Here is a 24443-nt window from a genome sequence, read left to right as displayed (position 1 = left end):
CGTTTTCTCACACAAACCGCTCGTTTCGTGTCTTAGGCCATCAATGTGTACTTACGATGGGGAATTGTTTAATTTGGACGATGGGGAATTGTTTTAATTTGGACTCTGTGCCTGCTCTTTGAGACCGTGACCATAGACCTGCATTATATGACTGACAGACAAGAACGGTTTGACCTAAAAATATCAAAATCTATTTGCTAGTAGATAAGTGCCCTTTTCAGAAAAGGGCCCTATGCAAGGTTCCAGAGGTAACGGCGTCGGCGCACTGAAGCGTTTTTTTTTTTTTAATAGTTCAAAGTTACTATAAGATTTAATGTTATTACCTTGACAAACTATAACTTACATCATTAAAAAGATATAAGACTCACGTTTCAGTATTTGACCACTATTGTATTCTGAGAAATTTATATTGACAGTTATGTCTTAATTTGTGTCAGGAGTTATGAAATGCAAAAATGAGTCGATAACTTTATGAATTATGAGCGTCAGACGCTCCCATTCATAAAAAACTCCTGTGCTGTCGTCATGAAAGCGATTCACAAAACAACGTCCCTCACGGCTTTTAGCTCAAAAGTGTGCAGATTTGGAGAAATATTGATATATTCTCAGTTTACATCAGATTTCTATTGACAGGAATAATATTTTATTGAATTTATAGCCAAATGCGTCGATGTAATCATTATGAGCGCTGTATACTGATGTGCTGTGTTTTCAATTCATATCAGCAGCCTGAGGGCGCTCTACTGAACATTATAGTCCATATTTGAAACACATGAAGAAGAGCGTTCGACAATGCAGGAAATTATTAATTTATTGGCATTTGTGTTGTTTCTGAATGCTTTTATTGGCATTTGTGGTGTTTCTGAATGCTTTTATTGGCATTTATGTTGTTTCTATTGTTGTGTGAGGGTGTATACCTTCTGGATGTAATGGCGCTCTCTCTCATTAAATTTTTTTTTTTTTTATTAAAAAAGTCATAATCCATGTCTTATTCCAAATTAGGATGTTATGCTATCAATCTGAATGGGAAAACCATCGAATTGTACGATGGCCTTTGTGCCCTGTCATATGGCCTTGGTGCCCCTAAAAAAAAAAAAAAAAGGTGGAGGCCAAATGGCCTTGCCCCTAAAATTACATAATTCCCACCCTGGTAGTCATATTATTTTAATAGTCATTTTGTACTTTAAGGCACTTTTACTCTTTTATATAGTGTTTGTGTTTGTAACTGAGCTGCAGTAAAAGTCCACATTGTGCCTGTAAACTAAACCAAACGTATTTTGGAGTTATACTCTTACAAAGAAAATGTATATCCGTAAACAATTATGATCATAGATTTAAGAATCACAGTCTTACAAAAAATAAAATAATTACATGTGTGTTGCTGCCAATTTTTAACTTGGGCTTAATTTGTCAAATATACTTTGTAAATATGTACTTCATATGAACTTTGACCTGAACAAATAGCATCAAAGTTTTTGGAGTATTATTACCACAATTGTATATATTTATGAAGGACTAAAAATGACAGAACTAAAAATAAATAAATAAATAAATAAAAGTAGAAATAAATAAATAAATGCAGAAATAATAGTGAAAATAAATACATTTTGGTAATATAAATGGCTATTTCTGTATTTTTACATGTATTTATTTATTTATGCATTTCTATATGTATTTATTTATGTATTTATTTATGTATTTATACATTTATTTATATATTTATGTATTTATATATTTATTTATTTATATATTTATATATGTATTTATTTATACATTTATTTATTCCTACATTTATTTATTTCTGTATTTCCACTTTTCTACATTTATTTATTTCTGTATTTCCACATTTCTACATTTATTTTTCCCTGCGCATGTATGCTAATTGACCAATGGCTAACCACGCCCCCTCCACTCACTCGGACAAACAGTCAACATTCGGTAACAGGCGCTTTGGCAGCTGTCACAGTAGGAGACATTTCACAGGAGGCAATTGATGATTTTTTGGAGACAGAAAGATTATATATCATCTCGATGTCACCAAAAGGGCCTTAAATATGCATTGGAGGGTTATATTAATAATGTTATTGTTGAGAAGGTCGATAAGCTTCAGCTCCAGAACAAAGATTTACAGTTCACAGTGTAAACGTTATAGTTTGGTGCTATTTCGCTTCAAACGCTCGCTTTATACGTGCGTCCTATTCGCTTTGGATTCAAAATGTTCAAGCGTCGAACTAGACGCGGATACGCGCGAATTTGACGCTCTATTTGCGTTTGGTGTGAGCGCAGAATAATGAACAGGCTGCGATGTCAAGATTGCATTGCTGGAATGTGTGTGTGTTTGTGTGTCTCTCTGTGTGTGTGTGTGTGTGTGTGTCAGAGAGCGGGCGCGATCGAACAGTGGAAACATAAAAACATACTCCATTTTGTTCATACAGGACATAATTAAAACTGCAAAGTGTTTAGCCTACTTATATTTGTGTAAAACATAACATTGTGCTTTTGTCAAACTGTAAGCTCTTGTCAAACTGTAACCTACAACTGTCACCCAACCAAAATCACACACACACGCGGTTTAAAAGCCAAAATGACAAGAAAAAACATAAAAACGAATGAAAACTGATAACCGCAATGCATTGCAATGGACGAGGAAGCAGAGAATGTCCGAGTGTATTGGGTTAGCTATGCGTACTGTGATTGGCTCATCGCGTTTGGGGGCGTGGCTTAGCCATTGGTTAATTAGCATACATGCGCAGGGAAAAATAAATGTAGAAATGTGGAAATACAGAAATAAATAAATGTGGAAATATAGAAATAAATAAATGTAGAAATGTGGAAATACAGAAATAAATAAATGTAGGAATAAATAAATGTATAAATAAATACATATATAAATATATAAATAAATAAATATATAAATACATAAATATATAAATAAATGTATAAATACATAAATAAATACATATAGAAATGCATAAATAAATAAATAAATACATGTAAAAATACAGAAATAGCCATTTATATTACCAAAATGTATTTATTTTCACTATTATTTCTGCATTTATTTATTTATTTCTGTCATTTTTAGTCCTTCATATATATTTACTATATTTACTAGTCTTGCATAACTTAAATTGTAAGAAATAATATACAGTCATCTGGTCATTATCACAAAATAAACCTGACAGAGTGTTCAGGACTGACATGCTGATTCTCACCACAAACTTCAGAGGATGAAATACTCTTCTGTCTCCTGCTGATCAGATTATATTCAGTATATCAGTTTCAGTAGATCAGTGTCAGTTGATCATTTTCATATTAACACTTCCTTTCCTTTGTCATCTCTAACTAAATATTGTTCTTTCTTTCTGATTTTGGAAGAAACCGTACAGCACCTTAAAACATCAACCTGCGCCCTTGACACACTTCCCACATCTTTTTTCAAAAGTGTGTTAAACTGTTTAGAAGCAGATCTCCTAGAAGTGGTAAATGCCTCACTTCTCTCTGGGAGTTTTCCAAACTCCCTAAAAACTGCAGTTGTCAAGCCCCTCCTGAAAAAGAGCAATCTGGATAAGACCATATTAAGCAACTATAGACCGATCTCAAATCTTCCTTTCATAGACAAGATCATTGAAAAAGTTGTCTTCAATCAGCTGAACAAATTCTTAAGCTTGAATGGATACTTTTTTTGGACAATTTTCAATCTGGTTTCCGACCGCACCACAGCACAGAGACAGCGCTCATAAAGATAATAAACATTATTCGCTTAAATATTGATTCAGGCAAATTATCAGTGCTGGTACTACTTGACCTCAGTGCTGCAATTGACACTGTCGATCACAACATACTTCTTGACAGGCTGAAAACCGTGCCAAAACTTTCTTAAGCTAAACAAAGACAAAACTGAAGTCATTGCATTTGGAAACAAGGATGAAGCTCTCAAGGTGAACGCATACCTTGACGCTAGAGGTCTAACATCTAAAAATCAAGTCAGGAATCTCAGTGTGATTCTGGAGTCAGACCTTGTCAGTCATGTCAGAACAATAACTAAATCAGCATACTTTCATCTGAAAAATATTGCAAGAATTAGATGCTTTGTTTCCAGACAAGACTTAGAGAAACTTGTTCATGCTTTCGTCACCAGCAGGGTGGATTATTGTAATGGACTCCTCACTGGCCTTCCCAAAAAGACCATAAAACAGTTGCAGCTCATACAGAATGCTGAGCAGAAACAGAAAATATGAACATATCACACCAGTCCTCGGGTCTTTACACTGGCTCCCAGTTACATTTAGGATTGATTTTAAAGTATTATTACTGGTATATAAATCATTCAGTTGCCTAGGACCTCAATACATTGCAGATATGCTCACTGAATATAAACCCAACAGATCACTCAGATCATTAGGATCACATCAACTAGAAATACCAAGGGTTCACTAAACATGGCGAGTCTGCTTTTAGCTACTATGCTGGACCAGCTTCCAGAAGAGATCAGATGTGCTCCTACAGTCACATTCAAATCCAGACTCAAAACTCTTCTGTTTAGCTGTGCATTTACTGAATGAGCACTGTGCCACTGTCCGTCCGACTGATTACACTGTATTTTATCTCTGTATTCTTCCTTTTGATTCTAAACTGAACTCAAACGGCACTGATTGATAACCGGTGTTTTGTGAAGGGTATTTTAGTAGTGGGGGAAACCCTGATGGTCCTGATGACCAAATTTGTGAGCCAGTGCTCACCTTTCTGTGGTGGAGTTTGAGAGGGATTGACTCCTGACGGTCATGAGAACACTGTGGTGACTAGTACAGATTACTGGTCTGGATTGGTTCAGATTACTAATCTGGTGGGCTCAGATAATCCACGGTATATGAAAATCCACAGAAGAATACTGACCGTCATGGGGAAATCTCAGAGTCGAAATAAGATACACCGGTGTTTTGCCAGATGAGAAGTTTATTTACTATTTTAATTCATTTTACTCTAATTCATTTTATAACTGTATCATTTATCTCTTTTAAATTTCTTTTATAACTTTTATAAAAAGTTTTTAATTTACCCTGCTTTTATTTTGTGTCTATGCAAACCTTTATGAATTGCTATAGTGTGATTATTATAATTCCTTTCTATGTAAAGCTTTTGAATAACTGTTTGAATTTTCCTTGCTTTTATTTTGTGATTATCCAAAAAACGTAAAGTCCCCCTGTAGTCAATCATTTTATCCCTTAAAACTTATCTTTAATCACCAAAATGACATACTGTATTTAAACTTTCTTTCCTTGAAAAATAAATAAATTGTCATGCCTTAAAATAGCTTTAATGTAATTCTACACCCTTTTATTCCTCTCTATGTAAAGCACTTTGAATTGCCATAGTGTATGAAATGTGCTAAATAAACTTGCCTTGCCTTTCTTTAGATTTGTTGAACCACAGAATAAATCATCTGAATCATGGGAGAACAGAAAGAGATCATTTATACTGGATTTGTGTCTGCAAGCTGCTGTTCACCAGAAAGAGACAACAGAAGAAACTGTGAAGAAACTGATATCATCTGTGAATTATGGGATATGTGATTTCCTGCTGGATCTGTGTTCACATGTGAAGGACTATGAGACTCAAACAGGCAGGAGTGTCCTTCCAGCATTACAGCCAGTTTATCAGTCAGCTCCTGCAGTCTGGAGAATAAAGCTCTCAGAGAGAAAGAGCTCCATCCTCCTAGAAGTGCTGAAACTCCAAACAGAGAAGAAACCAGTAGAGCTGATAGACTGGACAGATGAAGAGAGTGAAGTGAGGGGATTCCTCCAGTGTCTGCCCTACATCTCACAGCTCAGGTGAGAGTCTCATCAGGAAAATTACACCCATAGTAGGATTCAGTTTATTTTAATAAATAATATTGTTAATTTAGATTAATTAGAAATATATTTATGTCAGATCCATTAGTGATGTAAGCTTCATTTCTATTGTTTTAATGTAGCTGAAGATTTTGGCTGTAAGACTGTAAGACAGATCTGTTGTTTTGATACCTATTCATTTTTTAGTTCCTACTGTTTACATTCACTTGAGATGAAACTGACTGCATTTACATTAATATTGAGCCACGAAACACACTAAGAGCAGAAAAGTAATGAAATCAACCATTCGACCTTGACATGATGTTTGTAATTATTTCAATATTTTTACTCTATTTTAAATTCAGTCATATATTCAAAAAGATAATTTTCAACCCTCATTTTGACCTTCTGTCTCAAACACTTGGTTTAAGTGCTACATCTCCTTTAAGGCTTGTCAGTAAACGGCCACTGTTACGATTGGCGAAGGTCATTTCATAGGAAAAAGTATCAGTGCCTCCAATATTGCACGTGTGTGTTTTGAAAACATTATCCATAAATATAAAACTGCATTTACAAGCAAAGCATTATGAATTTGTTTACATTTGTTTTGTAATGAAATTGTTTACTTGCGCTTTGCGATGTGCTGCTGTCTGATCTAATAGAGTTGGCATTGCTCTATCTTTCAATAAACGTTTCTTTCCAAACTCTGCATTAAATTTTGCCTGATCACAAAACCAAGTCTGTAGTGAAATGATCAGAACAAACATAATCTTCCAACATGACCCTAGACATTGTTTAATATAAACCATCCATTTGTTCCTAATGCTGGAGTCCTTCAGAAGGCTGTGCAGATCTTCCCTAACATCTTAATATTGAACTAGTTTAAAACTTGCAGTAAGCTTCAGGTGCCTGTTAACATGAGCACCTCTATAGTCTTGGGTGAACTGCTCTCTCTTTCTTGTCACTTCATTGTTCTCCACTGCTGGACAGTTTAACAAAATGAAATGGTAAAGTAGGCATTGATGTGTTGTTGTGGAGTTGGTCAGATGAAAATATCTATCACAGTCTAATGTCAATGTGGAGGAAGTAGAAAACAAGTCATTTAGCAGCTTGATTTCAACTTATGACATTTTTTGGGGGGTCTGAAAAGTTTTTTTATTTTACAATTACATCTTAAATGACGTCAAAATATCAAAGAAAATTTGATTCCTCATTTCATAAATGCCTTATTGGTCAACAAACATAATACTGTAGCTATTCACCAGAGAAAAGGGAAAAATGTGGCCCTACTAATATCGACTTTGGTAACTAGGGATGTATGATTTTAGACAAGAAGTCTCAGCTAGGCAATACCTCTTCTGAAACGTGTTGGTCTTGTGTTGTGGTGACTAACAACTGGATCTGGCAACACATCTGTTTGTGATCAGCGGTTCTGTGTTTCCTGAGTTTATAATGTTTTCTTCCACACAGCGAGACTCACAGCTGATACGTGAATATATTTCGGTTTCTAGATATCTGGAGAATAAATGGAATTGGTTGACAGTGTAAATGCAGCCAAAGTGTTTACTAATGCATCAGTAATGGTGGAGCAACCTTCTGTCTGACAGAGATTTACAGTAACATCAACTGAATCTGTTTATTAAACTAATAATGTAGAACTTGCGGTTTCAGGAAATTATTTAAATTACTGTATTTGTTTCATTATGTTTCACAGTATATTTGCAGTTTTGCACTTTTTTTTTCTTTTCTTTTTTTTGAAGAATGTAATTGATTTCAACTAGTGTGGTTCAATTTTGCCAATAATCATTTGATATTTTGATACAAAAAAATGCAATTCCACTTCAGAGCAAAACTGAATACTAAAGATAATTATTAAAACATCTGTTCATCACTTTTCACTGTTCAATTACACTGACCTTAGTTATTATCTGACAAACTGTTTGATTAATTTCAAGAATCTTTATTTGTCTCCTTTGTCATCTCTAACTGAATCTTGTTCATTCTTTCTTTAGATTTGTTGAACAGAATAAATCATCTGAATCATGGGAGAAAAGAAAGAGATTAATACTGGATTTGTGTCTGCAAGCGGCTGTTCACCAGAAAGAGACAATAGAAGAAACTATGAAGAAACTGCTGTCATCTGTGAATTATGAGAGATGTGATTTCCTGCTGGATCTGTGGTCACATGTGAAGGACTATGAGACTCAAACAGGCAGGAGTGTCCTTTCAGCATTACAGCCAGTTTATCAGTCAGCTCCTGCAGTCTGGAGAATAAAGCTCTCAGAGAGAAAGAGCTCCATCCTCCTAGAAGTGCTGAAACTCCAAACAGAGAAGAAACCAGTAGAGCTGATAGACTGGACAGATGAAGAGAGTGAAGTGAGGGGATTCCTCCAGTGTCTGCCCTACATCTCACAGCTCAGGTGAGAGTCTCATGGGGAACAAACCAACCATGCTTTATTATTGTATTCAGTGCTCACAATAAATTAATAAATTAATGAAATCAATGTTTATGTTGGGTAGACGATATAAATGTGATCGTGAACCAGAATTGAAAACACTGAATTGAAGTGTGGTTTTGTCGACATCACAGCGGCCGGATGCATAAACTTCTTAGATTCTTACAAGTTAGTCATCTCATATTTTTCTTCTTCAAGACTGATAATAACTGTTTTAAACCAGTTACACTGTAAAAAATTTCTAACCCTCCCAAATCAAAAATTTCAAGTGACCGATAACATCTAAATTTTTCAATTGGCCCAAGTGAAATTCTTGTTGCAGTTTTCTGTTAACATTGGCTCAATGAGAAATAATACGTCAGACTAATTGAAAAATTTAGATGTTATCGGTCACTTGAAATTTTTGACTTGGGGATGTAATTTTTTTTTGCAGTGATAAAGAGGTAGATTGGTGTAATTTAAATCTGTAAAAAAAGTCTGATTTGCTCTCACTAACTGCTAGTTGTTCAGACTAGTTCTCATAACAGTTTTAACTAAGCGTCTCTGTTTCTGCATCTGGCCGCTGGCAGTCGTGTTGTAAGTAAATCTGTTGATCAAATCCTTCTCTCACTCTTGTTCAGTCAGTCTCTGTAGAGATTGATTTTGTTCATGTATTTCTATTGTATCAGCTTCATGCAGCTCACAGATCTTTTATATTTGTGGTTATAATCGAGTTACAGTGGGTTTCTGTATAGTAAATATACATAACACAATACTTTATCAAATATTTGCAAGATTAAAAACATCACACATTACTCTTGACTAGGGCCGTAGCTAGAGGATTCGGGCCCCCAGAAAATATATTGATGTGCCCCCCACCACCCTCCACCAATATCATATACTGTACAATAGATGAGCATAGAGGCCCACATATAACAGAATATGGTGATGCTGTTGTAAAACCTTTATTTTAAAAGTTAAATGTTTATATAAAAATTACAACTAATAAAAACTAACAAAAAGCAATAAATTGTTAAATAATAATAAAACCAATTTTAAAAAAGTAACAGCAAAATACCCCCCCCCCCCCCCCCCCCCCATCATCAGTCTGTTAGAATTCATAAATCAAAAAGTAAACATTTAGAAATAGAAAAGAATGCTGTCAAATTTAAAAAATAAAACATCTATTGTCTTATTTTTTAATAAAGATAATATGGAACTGGTAATATTATTAAATAAAGCTAATAAATGTATTCATTCAAGTGCAGTGTGTTGTATTCATGTTTTCTTGAAAGGTCATGTGCATAATGCAATGCGTCGTGACTCGTGTCAATTTTTTAACTCTATTTACAATAGTGTAAAAAGACAGGACTTTTGACCACGTAATCATTCGGTCGATTGTGATGCGCACCGATAATCAAAAGTGACAGGACCCGGCAGGCTGTAGACGGTACTTTTCTTATTTCCACCGAAATAACAATACAAATAGTCTTTAAGAACGTCTTGATCGACTGGGATACAACAACTCTCCTGGCCTCCCTCTCCTTCTTTTCATGGCGTTTCTGGTGCCCTGATTTATGTTTTCTTTCCCCCAACATTTTTCAGTCAGTCAGTCTCCTGCTCTTCCACCAAGTTCATCATTAACTTCAGGCACTGCCGCCTCAACTCTGATTGGTTCTGTTTATGAGCTGGGGTGGGATTTACAATTTTATTGGGTCCATCTGATGTTTATCACTGACTGAATAATTAATAAATACTTTAGATCGGACTAAACCATTTTTAGGGAGGTAAGAGAAGCAGATATTTGGAAAAAATATTTAACCAAATTGCATGTTTTTGTGTTTTTTATTTAAATCTCAGGCATACAACTAATATATTAGAATTATTCATACAGGGGCCTAAAGTATAACTGCTGGATTTTGTGGGGCCCCTGGGCAGCGGGGGCCCCTATAATTGTAACCACCTTTCACCCCACTAGCGACGGCCCTGCTCTTGACTTTCACAGTTAGTGCACAACGATGAGGCCAGTTGTATTCTGATTAACATACTGGAAAAAGTCAAGATACAATCACATTATCTGTTGCCTGTTCATTCGTCTTCAGAAACACCAAACCAGTACAATTTCAACTGGACTTTAAAAATGGACAACATCTTAAGAGGCTAATAATGTTTAAGCCCAACTGAAATATAATGTTTAAAGTGTGTACGATAAACGTGATTACTGATGTGACGTAATACAGGACAAAACAGCACTTGACTTCAATGGATATGGAAGTAAAATAATGACAAATGTTTTTGAAACCGAAAAGCTTGTTGAATTGCACTACTTGAAAAAATGTGCATTGCATTAAAGGTACAATATGTAAGAATTTTGCATTAAAATATCCCAAAATCTCAAGGCCAGTGTTATATATTTTGTTAAGTTGATTACTTACAATGTCCCAACATTTTCCAACTATTTTTAAATCGTGAGAAAATTGCGATTTTAACCAAGGAAATGGGGCGTTAGAGCAGGGGGGAGCTGGGAGTCGCCAGTCAATTGCGTCATATCCGCGTTACCCTCGGTTTCCGTTCGTGGAGTCCTGGACAAATGCAGAAGTTGTAGTTGTAGCGTCTATCAAGCAACAAACGTTAGCTTGTTTCGTGTAGTCGTTATGGAACACAATTATTCTTTACCGATTGCAGCTGGTTCCATCGACAAAGCATGCTTAATTTTATATTTTCTAAATGTAGCATTCGGTAATGTTATGTTTATGTAAGGAAAGTATTATTGCTTTAGGTTTATGTTTAGTTTATTGACATTGTTTATCACGTCTGGTGTTTATGGCCATGTAAATAAACATAGCATGTGTTATACATAAAGATTAATCAGTATTTTGGCAAATGATGTGGGTATGTTCGAATGTACTTTTACAATTGTTTAGAACACGTAAAACTGCGCCGCGTTATCACAACAATGAATTCGACATACAGTAACATCTATGATAACCAATTTAGTATTAAACCTTACTTTTCTTGCGGTTAATTCATTTTAATGAAATAAAAGTGTGATAAGGTTCAAGAGTCAGGAAGGAAGACAGGGGTCGGCGTGACTGGGACTCGTACTTTATTAAAATAAAACAAAACAAACAAAAGTCGCGCACAACGCGCATTCATCGTGGCAACCGCGACGGCACAAAACAGTTCAAAAATGAGAGCTCGGATCCACCGGTTTTCTTTCTCTGCGTCCAATTTTCTCTCCAGTGACAGTCTCTCTCTCTCGTTCCAGCGCGCGGCTTATAAGCGGTCTCTCCACGCCGATCACTGCAATAAGACACAGGTGTTCGTCATTTGCACTTGACCTAGCATCCCGCTCGTCTCTTCTCTCTCCCATTACAGACCGCACTGAACCACGCCCCCCTCGCCACAAAAAGCATGTCATTAAACGCAACATTTATAAAAATAAAACTTTACCTCATCCATGAACATGATTTTTTTCGATTCCCGTCTGACTGATTTACATCCACGGTGGAGTTTAAAACGACAGTTCCCATCATTCCACGCTCCCTCACATAGTCATCAAGCTACGCCGTTGTTGTTTTTTGGAATGTAGCGCCCTCTAGCGGCAGAAAAAATCTTGCATATTGTACCTTTTAACCCTGCTTGTATTTGAATAGATTGTATTTTTAGGGCTTGCATTTTTATGGGCTGAATTCAACATGGTTGTATATTCAAGCTGTGAATATTTCAATTCCAAACATTTCACACACATTTTCATTATTAAAAATTCAATAATCCATATTCACCCTTTCAGATTTAACTTCCAAAATATTAATTCTGTTTAAAAATACAACATATATTATTCGACAGACAATTTTCGGCCCATTTTATTTCGCTTCACAAATTCTCTTCCACAAATTCAGTGGTTCAAATTCATCATAAAATTTGCTCAAAAGTTGCTTAAACTTTGTTTTTTTTTTGTTTTTTTTTAGATTCCAAAATGTAGAAGCTATACAGAAATCCTTATTTGACTAAATATTCAATTTAGGATTATGTTTTCACTTTTATTCAATATTTTATATTCTACACTGGACAATAAAGTGATAATTATGTGTGTGTCTCCACAGATTTTGGGACGGGAAGAGAGAAGCTGCTGTAAAGTTTCTGCTGAATCTGTTTGTTTCAGCATCAGAGTTTGATGCAAATACAGAAGAAAATTACACTGAACTATTAACATCTGTGTGTAGTTACACATCTTTCCCCTGTGATGAGGATTATTATGAAGATACTGAGTATCAGATGTATCAGGGTGATCTCCTGCTGGATCTGTGTTCACATGTGAAGGACTATGAGACTCAAACAGGCAGGAGTGTCCTTCCAGCATTACAGACAGTTTATCAGTCAGTGTCTCCTGCAGTCTGGAGAATAAAGCTCTCAGAGAGAAAGAGCTCCATCCTCCTAGAAGTGCTGAAACTCCAAACAGAGAAGAAACCAGTAGAGCTGATAGACTGGACAGATGAAGAGAGTGAAGTGAGGGGATTCCTCCAGTGTCTGCCCTACATCTCACAGCTCAGGTGAGAGTCTCATGGGGAACAGATCAACCATGCTTGATTATTGTATTCAGTGCTCACAATAAATTAATGAAATCAATGTATATGTTTAGGTAGACAATATAAATGTGATTGTGAACCAGAATTGAAAACATTGAACTGAAGTGTGGTTTTGTCGACATCACAGCGGCCGGATGCATAAACTTCTTATATTCTTACAAGTTAGTCATCTCATATTTTTCTTCTTCAAGACTGATAATAACTGTTTTAAAAGAGTTACATAAAGAGGTATATTGGTGTAATTTAAATCTGTAAAGAAAGTCTGATTTGCTCTAACTAACTGCTAGTTGTTCAGACTAGTTCTCATGACACAGTTTTAACTAAGCGTCTCTGTTTCTGCATCTGGCCGCTGGCAGTCGTGTTGTAAGTAAATCTGTTGTTCAAATCCTTCTCTCACTCTTGTTCAGTCAGTCTCTGTAGAGATTGATTTTGTTCATGTATTTCTATTGTATCAGCTTCATGCAGCTCATAGTTCTTTTATATTTGTGGTTATAATCGAGCTACAGTGGGTTTCTGCATAGTAAATATACATCACACAATACTTTATCAAATATTTGCAAGATTAAAAAACATCACACATTTCTCTTGACTTTCACAGTTAGTGCACAACGATGAGGCCAGTTGTATTCTGATTAACATACTGGATGAAGTCAAGATACAATCACATTATCTGTTGCCTGTTCATCCGTCTTCAGAAACACCAAACCAGTAAAATTTCAACTGGACTAAAATAAAATGTAGACAACACTTTAAGAGATTAATAATGTTTTAGCCCAACTGAAATTGTCACAAAGAGAGTCATAGATCCAAATGCAAGCAAGCAGTTTATTGTAGACAAGCCGAGACAGGTTTCACAGATGAACATACTCAAAACACCACGTATAGCAGGCAGGCAACCAGGTCTCAGGCCTAACACTGGAACTGGATAAAGAGAACTCCAAACGATCTCCAGAAGTCTGGAAACACAGACGAGATCGATCCTATTCCATGCCAACTAGAACTGGATGAAGAGAGCACAAACAAGAGTGACAAATGTATACAAGAGTGACAAGTGTATATAACGAACCGACACCAGGCAATGATTAATTCCGCAGCTCACAAGAGAATAAACTAGCTGCAGCTGCGGGCTGATTAAGTGATCAGCTAGTTACTATAAGCAACAAACAAGGACACACACTAGAATGCCACACACACAACATAACAACAGAAACACAAAACCAGACACTGTGACATTAATGTAATGTTTAAAGTGCATATAAACGTGATTACTGATGTGACGTAATACAGGACAAAACAGCACTTGACTTTAATGGATATGGAAGTAAAATAATGACAAATGTTTTTTGAAACAAAAAAGCTTGTTGAATTGCACTACTTGAAAAAATGTGCATTGCATTAATCTTGCTTGTATTTTAATGCTTTGTATTTTCAGGGCTTGCATTTTTATGGGCTGAAATTCAACATGGTTGTATATTCAAGCTGTGAATATTTCAATTCAAAACATTTCACACACATTTTCATTATTCAAAATTCAATAATCCATATTCACCCTTTCAGATTTAACTTCCAAAATATTAATTCTGTTTAAAAATACAACATATATTATTCGACAGACAATTTTCGGCCCATTTTATTTCGCTTCACAAATTCTCTTCCACAAATTCAGTGGTTCAAATTCATCATAAAATTTGCTCAAAAGTTGCTTAAACTTTGTTTGTTTTTTTGTTTTTTTTTAGATTCCAAAATGTAGAAGCTTATACAGAAATCCTTATTTGACTAAATATTCAATTTAGGATTATGTTTTCACTTTTATTCAATATTTTATATTCTACACTGGACAATAAAGTGATAATTATGTGTGTCTCCACAGATTTTGGGACGGGAAGAGAGAAGCTGCTGTAAAGTTTCTGCTGAATCTGCTTGTTTCAGCATCAGAGTTTGATGCAAATACAGAAGAAAATTACACTGAACTATTAACATCTGTGTGCAGCTACACATCTTTCCCCTGTGATGAGGATTATTATGAAGATACTGAGTATCAGATTGATCAGTGTGATTTCCTGCTGGATCTGTGTTCACATGTGAAGGACTATGAGAGTCAAACAGGCAGGAGTGTCCTTCCAGCATTACAGCCAGTTTATCAGTCAGCTCCTGCAGTCTGGAGAATAACCCTCTCAGAGAGAAAGAGCTCCATCCTCCTAGAAGTGCTGAAACTCCAAACAGAGAAGAAACCAGTAGAGCTGATAGACTGTACAGATGAAGAGAGTGAAGTGAGGGGATTCCTCCAGTGTCTGCCCTACATCTCACAGCTCAGGTGAGAGTCTCATCAGGAACAGACCAACCATGCTTGATTATTGTATTCAGTGCTCACAATAAATTAATGAAATGAATGTACAGAGTATGTTAGGGACACAATATATATGTGAACCAGAATTGAAAACACTAAGTTGCATGAACTTCTTAGACTAGTCTTACAAGTTAGTCATCTAATTATTTTATTCAAGACTGATAATAACTGTTTTAAAAGAGTTACATAAAGAGGTATATTGGTGTAATTTGAATCTGAAAAGTAAGTCTGATTAGCCCTAACTAACTGCTAGTTGTTCAGACTAGTTCTTGTGCAGTGTTTGGCAGTAACTAGTTACTAGTGATGCGTTACAGTCATATTACTTTCTCTGGTAACTAGTAGTGTAACTAATATCATTTTTTTTTTAATTCAAAAATCCAATCATCCCTATCAATTTTCATAATCGCTGTTGTGTGTGTGCGCTCATGACTTCACCAACGCAGCAAGCTGGCTTTGTCTGAAGATGGAGAAGCTCAGATCATATAGCGGCTGAAAATACAGCCTTTATTTTATTTTCTATGTTGCTGCTTTATTAAATAACAGAAGTTATGTAATAAAATTGTGGTTTGTCATCAGTTTGAGACAGTTGTACTCTTCGTTTATTTGTAACTTTCATGGATTCACAGGCTGCAAAAATTATGCAATTACCAGTTTTATGGAGGTGTAATGGAAAAGTGTTGTAACTAGTAGTGTAATTAATTACTGTTGGCCGGGAGTAATAAGTAAAGTAATAATATTATTTTTGAAAGGAGTAACTAGTAATGAGTGAATTATAAATGTTTTGAGTAACGAGCCCAACACTGTACTCATGACACAGTTTTAACTAAGCGTCTCTGTTTCTGCATCTGGCCGCTGGCAGTCGTGTTGTAAGTAAATCTGTTGTTCAAGTCCTTCTCTCACTCTTGTTCAGTCAGTCTCTGTAGAGATTGATTTTGTTCATGTATTTCTATTGTATCAGCTTCATGCAGCTCACAGTACGTTTATATATGTGGTTATAATCGAGTTACAGTGGGTTTCTGCATAGTCGAGCAACAATCTTAATCTCTCTGTCCAAATATACATCACACAATACATTATCAAATATTCACAGGATCTGAGCCTCTTCATTTTGGGGTCACACTGTCCCCTTCAGGGTCAAAAGTGACCAAAGCCTTGAAATGTAACTGTTTTTTTTTTCTTCAGGGAAATCAATGTAATATTTTTTTCGTTCAATAATATTGTTTGATTATTATTTAGAATTTTGAGGGGATTTTATGATACAATGCAATTTTTATACAATGTTATTATCTATTTTTTCCATTAAAATTAAATTTTCTTTTTATTATTATTTTTCAATAAATGCAATATTATGAAAGCTTTTAAAATACATTTTTAAAGTGAGAATAGTGTCACCTGAAGGCGTTAAAAAACAAACGTGTGATGTCATGATGTAATCACCTATAGCTCCCTATAGAAATATATTGAGAGGCTTTTGGATTCTCTACAATTTATGTTTTATAAACAAATACTGTGATTGGTCTGGCGTGTGTGTGTGTGTGTGTGTGAGATTACTGTTGTGATGTAAAACAGCACCTGACACTAATGGAGCTCTAGATTAAGTGTTTACTGTCAAATCAGAAAACAAACAGTGTAGAAACTTTCAATTACATGTACTTGAAATGAAAGGTTTAAGGAAATTAAGTAACTCAAAACTTGAATTGTATTAATTTTCCAAAAGATAAAAGCTATACAAAAATACTTATGTTACTAAATTCAATTTAGGATTATATTTTCACTTTTATTAAATATTTTATATTCTTCTACACTGTACAATAAAGTGATAATTATGTGTGTCTCCACAGTTTTCGTGACATTGTCTACATGGAGAGAGAAGCTGCTGTAAAGTTTCTGCTGAATCTGTTTGTTTCAGCATCAGAGTTTGATGCAAATACAGAAGAAAATTACACTGAACTATTAACATCTGTGTGTAGTTACACATCTTTCCCCTGTGATGAGGATTATTATGAAGATACTGAGTATCAGATGTATCAGGGTGATCTCCTGCTGGATCTGTGGTCACATGTGAAGGACTATGAGACTCGAACAGGCAGGAGTGTCCTTCCAGCATTACAGCCAGTTTATCAGTCAGCTCCTGCAGTCTGGAGAATAAAGCTCTCAGAGAGAAAGAGCTCCATCCTCCTAGAAGTGCTGAAACTCCAAACAGAGAAGAAACCAGTAGAGCTGATAGACTGGACAGATGAAGAGAGTGAAGTGAGGGGATTCCTCCAGTGTCTGCCCTACATCTCACAGCTCAGGTCTGTGTTAAATACTACTCTTCTGACTAGTAAAAAGTTATGCTTTCATGTAAGCATGACATTTTCTGCCTGAAAGTATGACAAAGCACTATATGTTTAAATAAATAATTATTCATAATTTCCTTGTCCTGTAGGAATGCTGAGCAGTTCATCCCTTCACTATGTAAAGTGTTTGGGCTGAGAGTGAAGGCAGATCAGGCGACTCCTCTGCTCCAGGCTTTAGACTTCACTGTTACTCTGAGTGGAGAATTACCCAGAAGCTCCTGCAGATCTGTGGCGAGAGTTCTGGGCCGTTCGCCCTCAAAACTAAACCTGACTCTGAAGACACACGCCATCTCTCTCAGAGGACTCAAACTGCTCTTCAAACACATCACACACCTGCACAAACTGAGGTTTCAGATTCATCATCTGCATTCACACTTTTAAATCATCCTGAAATCTGCTGTTTGTTCCTCATGATCTCTGGTTTTGTCTTTGACAGTGTGGAAGACAAACTGTTAGTGAAGATGTTCAGAGCGCTGAGATCATTGAATGGTCGTTTTCCACTGATAGAGGAGTTTTCACTGCTCACAAAAGACTCAAAGCGAAATCTCTCTCATATCCTGAGCAGCTTGACGTCTCTCCTGAGACTGGTGTCTGTTCAGTGTTTGGATCTTACTGAGTGTAAATCAGAGGCTCTGTCTCTCACGGCTCTGTTCGGTCTCCAGGAACCCGTGACTATCAGGTCTGTGTTCAGCTCAGTTGGTCCATTTTCTGTGAGTAAATCAACCTGTTTAAAACCTGTTCTGTGTGTGTGTGTGTGTGTGTGTGTGTGTGTGTGTTCAGGTTCTCTAAAGAGACTCTTCAACAGCTGGTTTCTCTGGTGTATGAAGCACAGGATGATGAACTGACACACTCTTTCCTGAAGAAAGTGTCGAAGGATCTGATCTCCTGCTCACTGACCTGGGAAGTGATTCATTTCCTGCTGCAACATCAAGATCTACATCTGAAGTTGGACTTGAGAAAGAGCAAAATCTCTTGTGAAAACATCAGAGAACTTCTGGCGGTGTTGGACAGAATCCAGTTGAAAAGGTAAAATAATATCTCAAGGAAAGAGCGGTTCAGTTTACAAGACTGTTGGTCGTAAAACCTGGGAGAGAATTGCTATTTTCGTGTCATGAGATTCCTCTGGAATTTCAAATGCTGTTTAAACCTTATTTTACTTGATTTATGAGTAAAACAACATCTGTTGTTAATACTTCAATATATTTTGTCATATTTCACAACATAAATTACAGTTATCCCTCAAAAGTGAGTTTTGAAACCATTTTGCGCATTAATAAGTTGCTACTAGATCTACAACAGTTTGATTTGTCAAGCACATTAAAATAACATCCAGTTATAGTCCTTATGTAGTCCTTAACTTAACCGAAGCTTAGCAACAAAACAACAAAAACTCTCATTTGAGGTCACAATATGTTATTTATGTTGTAAACACATAATTTATTTTTACTCATGAACTGTTATTCTAATTACTATTCTATATACCCATTAGAAATTCCCATGGCAGCCTGCAAACTGAAGTCATGACTAAACAGTTGCATCCATTGTAGTCATTGAAGTTGCTTGTAGTTACTTGTCAGTTTGGGGTTTTGTATTTATCAAATGCTTGTGATTCAAGTAGATTTACTGAATGGTCTTGTTATCCACAGGTTGAGCCCCAGCTTTACACTGTCCATCATTATGGAGATTTATGAGTCTCGCTCTCCTCAGTATGTGTCCAGTCTGATGAGTTCAGCAGGAAATGACATCAATCTGAGCGGCAGAGTGTTGGACTCTGTTCACTGCGCTGCCCTGCGCTTCACTCTCGAGAACTGCAACACTGTTAAACTCAATCTGCTCTGGACCTCCGTACCAGAGGAGGAGCTGGAGAGCTTTCTGCCTTTGCTCAGCAGAGTCACACAACTCCGGTTAACAGATTTACAGCACTGATATTATAATGGCTGTTGTTTTGCTCAAGAATCTCTTTGTTGACAGTGTGTGTGTGTGTGTGTGTGTGTTAGTGTTGACAGGCTGCTGCTGCTGAAGCTGCTTCATTGCTGCAGTTCCTCTGATCTCCAGCAGGAGACAGCGTCTGTTCTGCTCTCTGCTCTTCACAACACACTGGACTTCTCCTGCTGCTCGGCTCTGGATTTAACAGACACACTGGAAAATATACAACATTTGAAACTAACAAATAAAGACTGTAGAATAATCACATCTGTGCTTCAGAAAACCCAAAGTGTTGTGAAGTTGATTTTACAGGACTGTGAGATCTCTGATACGGCCCTGAAACAACTTTGGCCAATCCTGCCTCGAGTCCAGCTGAGGTGAGAAACCTGACAGATCCCATTACTGATATCACACAGTCCAATTATTTATCTCCATATAAACTCCCTGTATATTATTGTCATGTTTGTCGTTGTGTTCTCCTGTCTCTCATCAGCTGTAGTAAAGCTTTGCTGCTGCAGTTTCTGGCTTGTATTAAAGATGGATCTCAGAGAGGCTCTTCGAGGAGGACTGAGGCTCTTTCACAGGCCTTGGGAGGAGAGATGGACCTCAGTCACACTCAGATGGACCCGAGCGCTTGTGAACAGCTGGCGCTGTTTCTGGAATATTCTGAAGGGCTGAAAGAACTGGATCTCAGTCACTGCAAACTCACTGATCACTGCATGAAGCCGCTGATGCCACATCTGCACAAAACTCAGACTCTGGAGTGAGTTACAGAGACACGGCAGCAATAGACAAACACTAAACGTGTTTATTTCTGCTATTTTATTGTTTCTGTCTCATTTCTTCTTATAGTGTGAGTCACAATAATATCACAGATGAATCAGCAGAGAGAATCCACAGCGTTGTCTCCAGTCACAGCAATATCCAGACTGTGCGGTAAGTGTGTGTGATCAGTGTTTAATTATTAACCCTCTAACCCACATCATTTATTAATAAAACAGTAGTTTTAGTGATTTAACTAAACAAAACATAAATCATTCGATTTTTACGTTATAAAGTCATATCTGTTTTCTGTAATCTGATTAATTAATTGTTTAATTTTAGTTTTAGATCCACATTGTTGAAGGTCCACATAAGCATTTTTTTAAGCATTTAAATATGATTAAGTAAGTCTGTAGTTTTGATATGTAAAAATGCGTATTTAAAATTAAATGTACTTGTTGACTGAAGGCTCTGACTTTTTTCTCATCACATGACTTTATATCATATTGTGGTCAATTTTGTGTTTTCAGGCTGTTCGGAAACAAAGTCAGAGACAGAAAGCAGTTCATCGGAGACAAGAGATTTGAAATATGGTGAAGATCCTGGACCGTATCCTGATGATTCATTAAGATGTTTTGTAAATGACTCAATTCATGATAAAACAAAGTGACAATCACTTTGCAAAGCATGAAAAATCTGTGTCATAGTTTATTTTTATGATCATTAATTAATTTATTCATATCTTTAATGTAGTCTGGTTCATTTAAACCAGAATAATTCAATTGAAATGGTTAAAATATTGCAATGTTGTGGTAATAACGTTTATATTGTCTTAATATACATATTAGAGCAAGAGTTATTTCTAATGAATGTAGTTCTATGTATTGATCTGTCTTAACTGGCTTCCAGTCGCTGCTCATCAAGTTCAAGAGACTGACATTGTGTCTCTGTGTTTGAGCCTGTACTTTATCATTTGTATTCCACATGTATAAGTCACTTTGGATAAAAGACTCTGCTATATAAATAAATGTAAATGTGATGTAAATGAACTCTTATTTGAGCAAAAGTGCATGGGCCCTTAGAATGGCCCTAACTAAGGTTAATTAAAGGGTTAGTTCACCCAAAAATTAAAATTCAGTAATTACTCACCCTCATGTTGTTCCAACCCTGTAAGACTTTCATTCATCTTCGGAACACAAATAAAGATATTTTTGATGAAATCTGAGAGCTGGATCACTCCCTCATATAGGCTTAGGTAATCGATATCTGCCATCCCAGAAAAGTTAGTAAAGACATCGTTAAAATGGTCCAAGTGACTACAGTGGCTCAACCTTAAGTTTATCAAGCGACGAGAATTATTTTTTTGCACACAAAAAGTAAATAAAATAATGACTTTATTCAACTATTAATTTTCTTCTGTGTGGGCCTCTGAGTGAGTTCACGTAGTGTAACAGCGCAGCGCTTCTGGGTTGTACGTCAGAACGTAGGCTCACTATTGGCCCATTAGTGAGCCCATTTTCGTTTGTTTTTTGCACACAAAAAGTATTCTCGTCGCTGATGAGATGTTGTAGTAATTTTCCATTGACTTTGCTTTGTTATAATAACACTTGTTGAATTAGAGCTGGACTGAGTAGTTTATTCAATAAACTTTTAGTTGTGTCTTTCCCAGTGCTCAGTTACTGACACAACTAAAAGTTTATTGAATAAATTGCTGTATGGGATGAATATAGTATCAAAATGATTAACACGTGCAAGCACAATTATCCATGAACTTGATAAATGTTGCAGTCATGTTTTACTATCCACAACCAAATGCCTTTCAACTTGCGTGTGCAAAATGAAAAATTGAATGAATGTGAAGCAATGTGAACAAATAGAGACATTTTTTTGAATACAAATGTTTTCTTTTGTATTAGTGTATCATAATTTGCGCATGCAACAAAGAAGATGTGCATGTGTGGATCAGGTGACGCGTGCTTTCATTGACGTCTTTTCTTTAAAATTTGGATTTTGAGACTTTCTTTTTGCGGTTTTTAAGCATTTCACAACCCACACACAAACAACTACAAATGAATAGGCCTGGTGCTAATTAATTATTAATGTGTGCACAACTACCCATCTATTTGATAAATTCACAAATGTGCGTCACTACATTTAAACTAATACAATCCAACTTATGTATTAATGTTGGTCAGAATTTGTAGCCTGGGAAAACCCAGACAATTTCCGGCAAATTTAGATTTGCTCTGCAAGTAGTCTGGCAAAGAGCTCATTCAAGCCCATTTCTAATCCGTCGAAATCGCGGCACCAATCAGAAACGTTGAAGGCGGGCTTTACACGATGACGATCGCTCTGATTGGTTAGCGACGTCCGTTGGTGAAGCGCACCAACTTTTAAATGCATTATTATATTCAAATTGCAAACACATGAGGACAGTCTCCATGAAAGACAAGTAAGTAAAACAAGTAATATGTGCATTTGTGGATCAGGTGACGCGTGCATTCATTGACTCTGTAGTGGCAAACAATTTTCTATCACTGAATAAGAGACACACATGTATCAAATGTTAAAGAAGATTATTTATTCCCTTGCAAGGAAAGGTCAGCAATCATAGTCATACTAGTGGAGTGTGACAACGAGAGGAGGGCATCCTTCCTTCTAGTCCTGACTCCCCCCAAGGTTATTTCTCTAGGCTAAATGAAGACATATTAATAAGGTAGGCATATATTGAGTACTAAATTTGGTGTTTGAATATCACTTTCTTAAGACACATTAACATAGACAGTAAAAGAAAGCACATTAAGTGTCTTACATGGGGAACAGGGGATGAACGCTCGATCTGTTTAGCAGACTACTGCCATCTAGTGGTTTTCTCAGACAGCAGTACTTCGTCTCCTGCATGTGTTCTTATCTTCCTCTGCGTTTGTCTGTACTTATTGGCCTGGTAGAAAAGTTAAAATGACAATATTGACTGCCAGAAACATCTAATTAACACTGAATCTAATCTGCTGGTGAACTCCAGGTCTTACAAGTTAATAATGAAATGTCTATCTATCAGATGATTCTATGAACAAAAGTTCCTCTCTCCGTCTGGCTCGTTGGTCTAGGGGTATGATTCTCGCTTAGGGTGCGAGAGGTCCCGGGTTCAAATCCCGGACGAGCCCTTCCTTTTTCAAAATTACAAATTGACGAAAGAAGCAATTTTCGACAACTTAATTTAATGTATTTTTATTCATTAATATAGATTATAATTGAGCACAGAGCGCAAATCTTAACCGTGGATCAAAGTTATAATGGCATCGTGCTAGTTTACTGAACTGGACGGCACTGCTGTCGATTGCACGTAACGGACTGTACCCCACCCAAATGTTCCTATGATGATAGTGATAGTACACATGGAAACATTAACAAAATATATGACCCCGACGTGATTTGAACACGCAACCTTCTGATCTGGAGTCAGACGCGCTACCGTTGCGCCACGAGGTCTCGAGGTATAGTCAAATAATAGAGATTTGTAAACAAGTGAAACACAACTGAAGTTCAATCAAATAAAATAATAGTATGCAAATACAGGCGCATTCACGTGTGAAATCAACAATTATAATATATAGATATAAACCGCAGATTTATATGACCATTTCGGCAAGCAAGCATTTATACAAGAGGACTATTACATTGTCATCGTTTTCGGATAGCTATTATTGAGTATATAATGTTCTTATATATAAATATGAAAATACCATTCTTAAAAACGATTTTTTTACATTAGTGACTATTCCACGCAACATTGAAATACTTCAGACACGCCCAAGTTGATCATGTGGCTCGTTGGTCTAGGGGTATGATTCTCGCTTTGGGTGCGAGAGGTCCCGGGTTCAAATCCCGGACGAGCCCAAATTTTTATAATTTTTCAGTTAAAAGTATGCTGAAAATTACTGAGGCAAAGTATTCACGAACCACAGTATGGGTGCTTCTCATTTCTTATGCATCCTCGTTTCCTTTCCTTGCGTCTCAGCTCCTCCATCTGTAGGATATGAGGGAAGGCTGCAAGGAAAGAAAAGGAGGACGGAGGAATCGAATGAAAGCTTTTTTATACATTGGAATACTGAGAAGCACCCCTGGGGCCTCATTTAGTAGGAATTGCACCCCTGGGGCCTTTGCGTAGGATTTGCGTCAGAAGTGGCGTACAGATGAAACATAGGACGTGCGTA

The 24443-nt window shown here is 36.4% G+C and overlaps 1 protein-coding gene across 1 annotated transcript in view; it reads left to right on the top strand.

Moving 5' to 3' along the window:
* LOC311091491 (uncharacterized protein) overlaps nucleotides 1-21447 on the top strand; it is a 255781-nt gene extending 234334 nt beyond the window's left edge. The window contains exons 31-40 of the mRNA XM_084127443.1: nucleotides 12373-12819; nucleotides 14726-15169; nucleotides 17631-17888; nucleotides 17978-18220; nucleotides 18322-18567; nucleotides 19188-19445; nucleotides 19539-19844; nucleotides 19961-20230; nucleotides 20320-20403; nucleotides 20760-21447. Coding sequence (XP_083983569.1) covers nucleotides 12373-12819; nucleotides 14726-15169; nucleotides 17631-17888; nucleotides 17978-18220; nucleotides 18322-18567; nucleotides 19188-19445; nucleotides 19539-19844; nucleotides 19961-20230; nucleotides 20320-20403; nucleotides 20760-20826 — 2623 coding nt within the window. The 3' untranslated portion in view covers nucleotides 20827-21447. The remainder of the gene's footprint in view (nucleotides 1-12372; nucleotides 12820-14725; nucleotides 15170-17630; nucleotides 17889-17977; nucleotides 18221-18321; nucleotides 18568-19187; nucleotides 19446-19538; nucleotides 19845-19960; nucleotides 20231-20319; nucleotides 20404-20759) is intronic.
* The last annotated feature ends 2996 nt before the right edge of the window (nucleotides 21448-24443 follow it).

The sequence above is a fragment of the Abramis brama genome (genome assembly GCF_963993115.1).
Source record: "Abramis brama genome assembly, chromosome: 10".
Classification (NCBI taxonomy): Eukaryota; Metazoa; Chordata; class Actinopteri; order Cypriniformes; family Leuciscidae; genus Abramis; species Abramis brama.
Note: the sequence above shows the minus strand (reverse complement) of the source record. Positions and strands in the feature narration are given on the sequence as shown.